The sequence below is a fragment of the Musca autumnalis genome, unplaced genomic scaffold (genome assembly GCF_047663935.1).
Source record: "Musca autumnalis isolate F117 unplaced genomic scaffold, ASM4766393v1 scaffold_1, whole genome shotgun sequence".
Taxonomy (NCBI): domain Eukaryota; kingdom Metazoa; phylum Arthropoda; class Insecta; order Diptera; family Muscidae; genus Musca; species Musca autumnalis.
The window spans coordinates 193,649,151-193,661,830 of record NW_027411644.1 but is presented as its reverse complement, the minus strand read 5'-3'; the positions used below and the strand labels follow the sequence as shown (position 1 = coordinate 193,661,830).

The 12,680-nt window shown below is 32.7% G+C and overlaps 2 protein-coding genes across 2 annotated transcripts; both read right to left on the bottom strand.

Annotated features, from left to right (window-relative positions):
* Positions 1-274: 274 nt before the first annotated feature.
* Positions 275-2,135, bottom strand: wam (wampa). Its single transcript, XM_073963935.1, has one exon. The coding sequence runs from the start codon at positions 2,046-2,048 to the stop codon at positions 393-395; it is 1,656 nt and encodes a 551-aa protein (XP_073820036.1). The 5' UTR covers positions 2,049-2,135; the 3' UTR covers positions 275-392.
* A 4,556-nt stretch (positions 2,136-6,691) lies between these two features.
* bb8 (big bubble 8) lies at positions 6,692-8,644 on the bottom strand. Its single transcript, XM_073963934.1, has 5 exons — positions 8,183-8,644; positions 7,835-8,122; positions 7,476-7,780; positions 7,023-7,418; positions 6,692-6,967 (listed from the first exon to the last, which is right to left on the bottom strand). The coding sequence occupies exons 1-5, from the start codon at positions 8,565-8,567 to the stop codon at positions 6,743-6,745; spliced, it is 1,599 nt and encodes a 532-aa protein (XP_073820035.1). The 5' UTR covers positions 8,568-8,644; the 3' UTR covers positions 6,692-6,742.
* Positions 8,645-12,680: the final 4,036 nt, after the last annotated feature.

Here is a 12,680-nt window from a genome sequence, read left to right as displayed (position 1 = left end):
CTTTATGTCATGACAGCTATAATACTACCTTCTCTATAAACAGTACGACATTACAGAAGCAGATTCGCATATCATGGTCCTTAAAACATTTGCGAGAGAGGGACCAAGATAAGTCCTGGTCTCCTACAATCACCCAAATCCAAATTTAGTACCACTAAGTACTTTTCGAACACAAAAGTATAAAGTTCCAAAATCTGTTCCAGAACCTGCAAGAAGCTACTATTTTTACTACGATAACATTTATTCCTTTATGTTATCGGTGAATCAAACAATCTTTTATATATTAGGATTTCACTGATTTTGTCTTTCAAGAGAACAACACAATGTAATTTTTTTTTCTATTAAAAGATTTCGTTTATACATATTTTAATCTGAATAGTATTAGAATTTCACTAAGCATTTCTTTTGGCGGCCAAAATGCGCGATCTTGGCAAACGACATTGGCTAATGTTGTGGAGACGATATTGCATTTCCGGTTGGGCGACTTTTTCGTATAACTTCTGTTTGGCTTCATCGATTGTGTTGATTGCAACACCGCCGCCATCACCGGCCTCATCCATATTGAATGCCTCACCTTCAGCACACTCAGGACACTGCTGCGTGAGGACAATATCATTTAATTCCGTTGGCCATTCACAAATCTTTTCAATTTGCTTAACAACATAATGTCCGAATGCCTTGCTTTCATCTCTTCTCTCCATCACATAAACACTTGCCGTAATATCGAAAATGCGACGTTCTAGAATTTTCAAAAAACGTCGAACATTGACCAAATCCACATGGTTATGATTACCCAGCAACACCATAAGCGGTGTGGCATCACATTGTGACATTTTGAACAGCGTTTCGATGCCCTTAAGTAGGCTGTCCAAACGTTGATCATTAGTCGCACGTACCTTTTGCAACTCCGAGTTACGCTTTTGTTTCTCAGCCAAAGTTAACTCTAAACGTTCGATGGTCTCATATTGATCCTGGAGAGAATTCACATTGCTTCTCTTCAGCGAATCAATATCAGAATAAAGACGATTAACGGAATTCGTGAGCAGGGTCATGTGATAGCTGAGTTCATTGGCATAATTGAAATAGGAATAGTAGAGACTTTCTTGTTGTTGGAATTTTTCAATAACTTTTTCAACATTTTGTGTTTGGGTATAGTCTTGAATTTTCTCCAATATTTTATTGTACAAATTGATTTTCTTCTTGTGATATTGGCGAAACTTTTCACGTCTTGCATATTCCTTTGGTTGAAGGTCAGCCAATTCTCGTGCCTTGCCTTTGGTATCCATGAATTCATTGGTATCCGTCTCGGCAGCGATTTTCCTCATTAATCCTTGCATTTCAACTTTGCGTGCATCCTTTTCTTTTCTATCCCGCTTTACCAAATTGTCGATTTTTTCATAGATATCAATGCAATTATCAAAGGTTCCCAGGGCGTATTCAATCAATTCAATTAAATATTTTTTATCACTGTTCAACTTCTGCACCAATTTAGAATAGGATTCATTGAAAAGAGTGCGATGATTGAGAATTTTGATTAATTCTTCTCTCAGCTCGCCATTGACGGCAGTAAAACTGCATTCTCTGCGCACTCCAACTTCCAGTTGATTTTCCAAAATCATTAGTTTCTTACGGGTCTTGGCAACATGAGCCTGATGTTGAGTTTCCGGCACCGTTTTACGATTTAAATCGTAAATTTGTTTATTCACCCTACTTATTTCCCGCTCTAGGTTAGTGATATCCACCTTTAATTTGCGATTATCATTCGCTAGTCTTTCTTGACACTCGATATGACATTTGATGTTGTTCAGACAGCGCTTATTTTCTCGTACATGCGTTAAACCGTTGGCTACCCAAATTTGTGCTCTCAAATCGTCCTTTTCAATTTTCAGCTGATCAATGGCATTCTGATAGCTCGCCTCGATAATGGTCTCCTTGCGACTTTTCAATTTTGTCGAAAGTATCTTTTTATATTCCCGCTGACGTTTTCCCAATTCTTTTTGCTTTGCCAAATACGCTTCGAGGAAATTTTTCTTTGCCAAATTTTCCATGGCGAATTGCAGTGTCGATCGATAGCAAAATTATTGATATGTCTATAAATTCAAAAATATTATTTTCTTTCAAAATTATTGATTTAAATCAACGCACACATGGTATAAGTAAAGAGGTAGATTTAAATGAAAAAATCTATAGAACCCATGGTATAAGTAAAGAGGTAGATTTAAATGAAAAAATCTATAGAACCCTTGTTTTTCTTGAATTCTTAAAACTTCAAAATAAAAGCAACAAGTGGGTTTGTTTACAACGTATTTTTTGAGCATTTTATAAAAAACGCGAAAAATGATTGAAGAGTTAAGTTTTCTCCACATAATCGAGTTGTGAATACGATAAACTGATTGTTTCAATGCAAATCTTACCAATTTCTTCCATACAAATGGTCTAAAAACAATTTTAAAAATCATAGAATTCGATTGTTTTTAAAATTGCTTGGCATCATGGTATAAGTATAGAGGTAGATTTAAATGAAAAAAATCTATAGAACCCTTGTTTTTCTTGAGTTCCTAAAACTTCAAAATAAAAGCAACAAGTGGGTTTGTTTACAATCCATTTTTTGAGCATTTTATAAAAAAAATGAATGAAGAGTTAAGTTTTCTCCACATAATCGAGTTGTGAATATGATAAACTGATTGTTTCAATGCAAATCTCACCAATTTCTTCCATACAAATGGTCTAAAAACAATTTTAAAAATCATTGAATTCGAATGTTTTTAAAATTGTTTGGCATATTATTCAAACACCACACACACATACACAGTTTGTTTATATTGTTTTGAAGTTTTAGGCATACTCGAATGAAAAAATTTAAATTGACATAAAGCTTTGGCTAACCTTTCTTATTAAACCATGCTTGGCATATTATTCAAACACCACACACATATACACAGTTTGTTTATATTGTTTTGAAGTTTTAGGCATACTCGAATGAAAAAATTTAAATTGACATAAAGTTTTGGCTAACCTTTCTTATTAAACCATGAACGCACAGGCTTTGTTGACACAGGCCTTAGTGACATTTTTTATAGACGAACATCATCAGTGATATTTTTTCTATAGAAAAATGTTATCAGTGATACTTTTTCTTTAGAAAAATATCATCAGCGATCATTTTTCTGAAGAAAAATATCATGACATTGATGACATTATTATATAGTAGAAGCATGTTCTATAGAATAATGTCATCAGTGATAATTTTTCTATAGAAAAATATCATCAGTGATAATTTATCTATAGAAAAATATCATCAGTGATAATTTTTCTATAGAAACATATCATTAGTGATAATTTTTCTATAGGAAAATTTCATCAGTGATAATTTTTTATAGAAAAATATCATCAGTGATAATTTTTCTGTCGAAAAATATCATCAGTTATACTTTTTCTATAGAAATATATCATTAGTGATAATTTTTCTATAGGAAAATATCATCAGTGTAATTTTTCTACAGAAAAATATAATCTGTAAACATTTTTTTATAGAAAAATATCATTAGTGGTAATTTTTCTATAGAAAAATATCATCAGTGATAATTTTTCTATAGAAAAATATCTTCAGTGATAATTTTTCTATAGAAAAATATCTTCAGTGATAATTTTTCTATAGAAAAATATCTTCAGTGATAATTTTTCTACAGAAAAATATCATCAGTGATCATTTTGCTATAGCAAAATATCATCAGTAATAATTTGTCTATAGAAAAATATCATCAGTGATAATTTTTCTAAAGAAACATATCGTCAGTGATAATTTGTCAATAGAAACATATAATCAGTGATAGGTGAAAAACATCATGAGAGATAATTTTTCTATAGAAAAATATCATCAGCCTTCATTTTGCTATAGAAAAAAATCTTCAGTGACTATTTTTCTATACAAAAAAAAAAATAACATCAGTGAACATTTTTCTATAGAAAATATCATCAGCACTAATTTTTCTATAGAAAAATGACATTAGTGATAATTTTTCAATAGAAAAATACCATCAGTGATAATTTTTCTATAGAAAAATATCATCTTTGATAAATTTTCTATAGGTAAATATCATCGGTGATAATTTTTCTATAGAAAAATGTCACCAGTTATATTTTTTCTGTAGAAAAATATAGTTAGTGATAATTTTCCAATTGAAAAATTTCATCTGTAATAATTTTTAATAGAAAAATATCATCAGTGATAATTCTTCTATAGAAAAATATCATCAGTGATAACTTTTCAATAGAAAAATATCATCAGCGATCATTTTGCTTAGAAAAATATTATTAGTGATCATTTTTCTATAGAAAAATGTCATATGTGATATTTTTTCAAAAGAAAAATATCATCAGTGATCATTTTTCAATAGAAAAATATCATCAGTCATCATTTTTCAATAGAAATATATCATCAGTTATGAACGTTCTATAGAAAATATCGTCTTTGATCTGTTTTCTACTGAAAATATCATCAGTGATAATTTTTCTATAGAAAAGTTTCATCAGTGATAATTTGTGTATCAAAAAATTCATCAGTGATACTTTTTTTATCGAAAAATTTCATCAGTAAAAATTGTTTATAGAAAAATATCATCAGTGATGTTTTTTCATAGAAAAATATCATTAGTGATATTTTTCAATAAAGAGATATCATCAGTAATCCTTTTTTCTTTAGAAAAATATCATCTTTTTCTATAGAAAAATATCATCAGTGATAATTTTTCTATAGAAAATATCATTAGTGATAATTTTTCAATAGAAAAATATCATCAGTGATAGTTTTTCTACATAAAAATTTCATCAGTGATCGTTTTTTATAAGTGATCCTTTTTCTATAGAAAATATCATCAGCAATATTTTTTCTATAGAAAAATATCATTAGTGATAATTTTTTAATTGAAAAATATCATCAGTGATAATTCTTCAATAGAAAAATATCATCAGTGATAGTTTTTCTATAGCATATTTCATCCGTGATGATTTTCTACAGAAAAATTTCATCAGTGATAATTTTTTTTGTAAAAATTTCATCAGTGATAATTTTTCTATAGAAAAATATCATCAGTAATAATTTTTCTATAGAAGAATATCATTAGCGATAATTTTTCAATAGAAAAATATCATCAGTGATAGTTTTTCCATAGCAAATTTAATCCGTGATAATTTTCTATAGAAAAATATCATCAGTGATAATTTTTCTATAGAAAAATATCATCTGTGGTAATTTTTCTATAGAAAATTTTCATCACTTATAATTTTTCTACAGATTCTATAGAAAAATATCATCAGTGATCATTTTTCAATAGAAATATATCATCAGAGAAGTCTCCCTTGTCCCGTGTGGGATGTTTGTGGAACAATTATAATATATCATCAGTGATCAGTGAAAAATATCATCAGTGATAATTTTTCTAAAAAAAAATATCGCCAGTACAAATTTTTTTATTGAAAAACTAGCTGACCCGGTTCCGCGTTGCTGGCCCGTCGTTTTGGATTTCCGTGTAGCATTTGTAATCTGTTTACAATTTATCAGTTAAATATTGATCCCTCTAGATTTTCGAAACGCATTGTTGGCCCGTCGTTTTAGTGACTAATGCACATTATCGGTGTTGTACTGTATTCTAAAATGTGGGATTGATCGAGCTTTCCCACCTATTGGAGCCCGGGTTAAAATCGTTTTTGTAGTCACGCTTACTAAAATTAGGGATATCTATAATTATACATTTTTCAAAAATTGGGTTGACCGCGATATTCCATTTCCGAGATGACCATTCAAAATCAAGACAGTCAAAATCATATTATTGCAAACGTTTTTTAAACAAAACGTTCAAAAATAACTTTCATTTCACGATTTCTAAAAAAATTTTGTGGGGGAGATACCCTGGTCACTCCACTGACCACTATAAAAAGAGTTAAAAACCTATTCTCAGACCTACAAACTCCACATACAAAATTTCATCAAATTCGGTCCAGCCGTTTCGGAGGAGTTCAAAGCCGAACACCGTGACAGGAGAATTTTATATATATATAGATATCATTAGTGATCATTTTTTTATATAAAATTATCATCCGTAATTTTTCTATAGAAAAATATCATCAGTTATTTTTTTTTTCAATAGAAAAATATCATCAGTGATAGTTTTTCTATAGAAAAATATCATCAGTGATTTTTTTTCAATAGAAAAATATCATCACTGTTAATTTTTCTATAGAAAAATATCATCAGTGATAATTTTTCAATAGAAAAATACCATCAGTGATAATTTTTCTATAGAAAAATATCATCAGTGATAATTTTTCTATAGAAAAATATCATCAGTGATAATTTTTCTATAGAGAAATATCAACAGTGATACTTTTTCTATAGGAATATATCATCAGTGATATTTTTTCTATAGAAAAATATCATTAGTGATAATTTTTCTATAGAAAAATATCACCAGTAAAAAATTTTATTATAGAAAAATATCATCAGTGATAATTTTTCTATAGAAAAATATCATCTGTGATAATTTTTCTATAGTAAAATACCATGTGTGATAATTTTTCTAAAGAAAAAAATTCGTCAGTGACAATTTTTCGAACCGTCTGTTGCGCTGCATTGGAACTTAGAAATGTCCTGTAGAACCATGTTTTGAAAAGTCGTTATGGGAAAGCTCGTAGATTAAAAACTTAAAACAAGACATTTCTTTATTCATCATCGCTGTCTACAATTCTACTGTTGAGTTATTCCCGAGCTCTCTAAGGCACGGAATATCTTCTGTATGGAAAATATATAGGCAGCTGTACGCAGGTCGTTACACAAGGCATATTCATTGGCAATTTCCTTAATACCCTGGCCCGCCATTTCCATAACCGTTTGGAGACCATAATCCACAATATCAGCTTCCGATGTGCAGTTGCGTATTTTTTCCAAATTTTTATTGGGACAGATTTGAGGCTAAATATTTCGAAAGTGTTCTATTAGACATTTTTAATATTCAAAACGAACTTACCCCGTCTCCACCCATAGACTCATTGATTGAGTTGAAAATCTCACGTATAATATGATTATCCCGCTTTGTCGTCATTTTACCATAAGAAACATGATTGATATTTTTCAAAAATTCAAAATAGGATACTGTTGCTCCACCGGCGTTACAATACATATCGGGTATCATGAGTATACCCTTTTTGCGTAAGATTTCATCGGCAGCCGGAGTAACAGGGCCATTGGCACCTTCCAGTATAATTTTTGCCTGGACTTTATTGGCATTCTCTGCATTGAGCACTTTTTGGATGGCACAAGGCATTAAAATGTCACATTTCTCTGTCAATAGGGAACCTTGCTTTTCAGTGGCCTTGGGGAATCCTTTAAGGGTCTTCTTTTCGTTCATATATGATATGAGGTCCTGACAAAAAATGCAAGCATTAAAAATTGAAATTGTTTTTTTACAACAATTACCTACTTCCGGATTTATACCCTCTGGATTTACCAGTGATACATCCTTTTCCTCGACACCTATTAACTTAGCTCCAGCCTCCACCACAAATTTGGCAGCATATGAACCTACATTACCAAAACCCTGGACAATAACTGTTTTACCCTCCCAGCCTGTTTTCATTTTAAGAAAATCCATCCAATCTTTATCTTGAAGGAAGACATCACCCGCCTTCCACACACCACGGCCAGTTGCAGAGGTGCGACCATTAATGCCACCAATATGGACAGGTTTTCCCGTAACTATGGCCAAGGCATTGATGTCATTATGGCCTAAAAACAAAATGAGGAAATTAGTTCATCATTCTGCATGGGAGTTAAAATTACCGAATGTCTTCAAATATTGATCACAAATCCAATTCATTTCCCTCTCCCCCGTATTGACATCTGGTGCAGGAACATCGATACCCGGCCCAATCATATTGCGACGCAACAATTCCATGGTATAACGTCTGGTGATTATTTGTAATTCTTTGCCAGTATATTTGCTGGGATCTATGCGTATACCACCCTTTGCCCCACCAAAGGGCAAATTGACACAGGCACACTTAAAGGTCATTAAATAGGCCAGACCTTTAACTTCATCCTCCTCAACATCCATGCCGAAACGTATGCCTTTAAAAAACCAACAGTTGTTTTAATAAAACCCTCCTTACCTTCCCTCCCCTCACTCACCACCCTTAACCGGCAACCGTTGTTTCATGTGATGTGCCCTATATCCGGTTATAATTTCAATTTCCGAATTATTTCTCAACAATGGAAAATTCACTTCAATACATGTCGATACACAGCCCATAAATCGCAATAGGCCACTAACTCGTGCCTCAATCCCTTTAGCCTCCAATTTGGGATATTTCTTCGTCAATTCCATGATCAGTGAAGGTTCCATAAGTTTAGCCGCACTATGATAATAATATTCAACCATATGTGCAAAATTTGGATCTTTATCTGTGGGTATTTTTTGTAAATGTTTTGGTATCTCATGTTTCCAGCGTGTGGGAAAGGTTCTCCATTGAATTGCGTTCTTTGGCAAAACATTGCGGACCATAGAGGCAAACATTTTCGATTCCTTTTTTAATTCCAACTATTTATTTTGTCTTTTGACTTGTTTCTCTTGATTATCGATGTCATATAACTTTATATTAGTATTAGGGTGGATCGTATATTTTTAAACACTGAGGTCCCGATTGCTTCTTAAAAAAATACCTTAAAAATTTACAGCCTCTGATATATTTTCTCTATAGAAAATTTCCCGCCGCACAGTGGTCCAGAATCGTCTAAACTCTGTTGCCTTTGAACGGATAGAGATATTTATACCCTCAGCATTTATGGTAACGAGGCATGGTAGAACAAGAAAAGGTAGCAGCAATACCCAGCTGACTGAACTGGGTTGTAGTGTTAGTGTCAAATTTCATATGACATTTTATACATTCATTTCTATTTCGATGTACATTAGGGACATATATTTTTTGAGAAAAAAAATATATCATTCGGAAAAAACCATATCCCAGAAAGACTTCTTCATATCAATGATATGTAACCTCCTCCAAGTTCGAACGATAAGCCGCTCAGTAAATCACCGCTTGTAGAGGCGATACAGCGTTTGTTAATATGTGAGGTATTTTGTTAAAATTTAAAAAAATAAAGCCCTAATAAACATGTGCTTCTTTGATTTCTAAAACAAAACATTGAAACAGCTTCTCCTTTTTCTATGAATTTCCAGCGACCCCAAACTTTTCTGCAAGAATTCTACTTTCTGCGAGAATTTATGCATTTAGTGGAATGATGTGGAACCATAAAAATTGAAAATGTAACGAATTTTCATTCATGTATTCCAAAATATTCAACCAAATGTGAAAAATTATTAGTTTTTTTAATTCCAATAATTTATAGACATTTCCTTGTTTTGTTTACAAATACAACTGGCAGTAACGTTACAAACAAAAACAAATTCCTTTGTGGTTGTTGTTCGAGTTGTATTTGTTGTAGTATTAACTTTACCTTGTATTTGTTCTACCATGGTAACGAGGGTATATACACTTTCATAGGGGCAAAATGTGCCTCATCGAAATAATGGTTTTAGACCCTTAAGGCCTGCGTACATAAGCTGCTCTGCCTGATTGCCTTGCTTTCCTGCTTCATTTTTTGACATAATAAAAATAATAGAATAAAGGAGGCTGAGCAAATTTCGAACTGGGTTGCCCTTTTCTTTTTTATTCTTTTATCAGAAGTAAGCAAGTTAAGCAGGCAAGGCAGCTTATGTACGCAGGCCTTAAGCTCCCTCGCCTGGTTGCCTTGCTTGCTTCTGATAAAAGAATAAAAAAGAAAAGGGCAACCCAGTTCGAAATTTGCTCGGCCTCCTTTATTCTATTATTTTTATTATTGGTCTGTTCCAATATTGCAAGAATCTACTAATGTTTACTATTTTTTCGATAACATAAAGGAAAAAAATGTTATTGAAGTAAAAAATAGTAGCTTCTTGCAGGTTGTGGAACAGAGTAATTGTCAAAAATGAAGCAGGAAAGCAAGGCAACCAGGCAAAGCAGCTTATGTACCCAGGCCTTAACCGATTTGGTCCCCACTTTGCACATCGTGAAATTTCTACTAGACTTAGATGAAGTTCCAATATGGACCCAATTGGTCCACTCCATCAGGTACCTCACACACAAAATTTCGGAAAAGTTCAGTTTAGGACCAGTTTGATTTTTGTTGTAGCAACTACTATTCACTGTCCCCTATACGACGGTACAAGTTTCATCAGGGGCAAGTCCATACCTTCTGAGAAAATAGCCTGAAAGGTATAAAAACCCCATGACATCGTGTGTAGTGGTTGGAGCGCAAGATAACTCTCGAACGGATCTGCCGATTTGGTTCAAAATTTTGGCATCGTAATATTTTGTCCAAACTTATTTAAAATTCGAAGGTAAGCCATATCATTCCACTCCTTCAAGTACCTCCCTCACATGAGTTCATACATTTTCGGAAAAAATGTACCCATGATATCCCTTGATGGTAGTGACCGTTTTGGTCGATACTTTACACATCCTAATATATCTACCAAATACATATCAGGCTCGAATATGGATTATATTTGTCTACTCCTTCGGGTACCTCCCACACAAAATTTTGGATAAAGTCACTTTAAAACCTGCTCTGGAATTACTTTGATTTGTTGAAGCAACTTCCATTCTCTGTCTCAATTACGATGGTAAAAGTTTTTTCAGGGGCAAGTTCATACTTCTTGAGAAAACAGCTCGAAAGGTGTAAAAACCCTCTATGAAGGTAGTGCTTGTACACAAAATTCGAAAAAAAAAAAAATCGCGTGATATATCATAAAGAGAGCAATCCGGTTGAGGGTCTGTTCGAGGATCCCTTGAAAAATTGTACCTAGTGGTCCTGTTTACAGCGATATTATGTTTTTCGTAGGCAAGTACATGCTTCCTGATCCCAGCAAAATGTTCGATGCCAAAGATGACATTCAATCATGGGTGCAAGTGATCTAGCATGTCATCTTTTTAGCATCTTCATCGATGAATTTTATATGAGCGTGGACCCCAAAAGATGACGTTCTTTTCTGGATCCTAAGCATGTCATTTTAACCAATGCGTTGACATGTCATTTCCACCAATGCTTTGGCATGTCATTTCCACCAATGATTTGACATGTCATTTTCACCAATGCTTTGACACGTCATTTTCACCCATGCTTTGACATGTCATTTTAACCAATGCTTTGGCATGTCATTTTCACCAACCCCTTGGCATGAAATTTTCATATTGTTTGGAAAATGGAAATGCTGTATTGAAATATGGTTTTCATGAAAAACAAAACTCTTTATTAATTCAAACGAATTCATGAAATAACTACAATTAATTTATCAGTTTAGTTTTTCAAAAGTTTACGTCTAAAATTGCAATGTAATCACCACCGCTGCAACGCAAAAGATTACTTCCTCCGTTCTCCGCAACTGATATTCTTTCATCTTAAAAAGGTTTTTCAATTATCTTCCCATCACCACTTCAGATTTCGACATGGACTCCAAATGCACTCCTTTAAGTATTTTTCTTTCGTAAATTACTTTTATTTTATAATTTTGTTATTTTATAACAACACTAGCAAATACCCGCTACTTCGTATGCGGAAAGGGCATAAAATATATATGAACTCTGTTCTGTTGTATTAAAACCTATTTTAAATACCAACATTTAATCGATTTAATTCCAAAAAAACATATCTGCCGTATCGCACCTCTACACAGCTACCATATTTTTTTCTGGTTTTACTTCACTTACACAGCATTCCCTCCCAATACGAATTTCCAAACACTAAACTTTCTCTCACCCCTTCACAACAACAACAACGCACATTCACAATTCAAGGTTCTAGCTTCAGCGGTTTCGCCAAGAACCCGAATAGGTTCGTAAAATTTTCGAAATATATCCCCATATAACGGTACCCCACGACTTAGTGTTTTTTAAAAATAGAACAAATCTATACTGTCCAATTTTCTTTACATTTGGACCTTGAATACTCAGAGGATATAAAAGCTTTATTTAAAAAATGTCTACTTCAATCCACTTTTATTAGAAGAGGTATTTTTAAGACTTAGAGCATTTTGAAGATTTTATGCGCATTTTCCAACCGAACTCCGAACTTTATCTCCAAGTTCAGAGTGATCTTCATAACAAATATTTTTCCATTTCGTATTTTTTCCCAAATTATATAATCCAAGCTTTGTTCCTACACCCAACACCAAATTTAGTACCATTTAGTACTTTTCGTTCACCTATAGTAGGTATTTCTCACTTTAACCGTTTACACAAAACCAAAATGGTTTTGGTACCAACATGTTACCAAACTTTTCGTACACATAATTAAAGGTTTCAAAGCTTACTTCCTTATACTCAACATATATCCCGACCGCAATTCACTTTTCCAGCTTTATATGTTCCGCTGAAAGCAATTATATTACTATTTAGTACTTTTTGTATAAATAAGTGCGAATTTTCAAAACTTCATCCCTACCTCCACTGTAAACAACAATTGCTAATCTAAAACCGAATTTCAAATTTAAAAATTCCACCCCTTTACAAAATCACAAATTGTAAAAAATTCTGTACCATATAGCAAATACCAAAAGGTACCAAATTTTGTACCATTTGCCACTTATCGT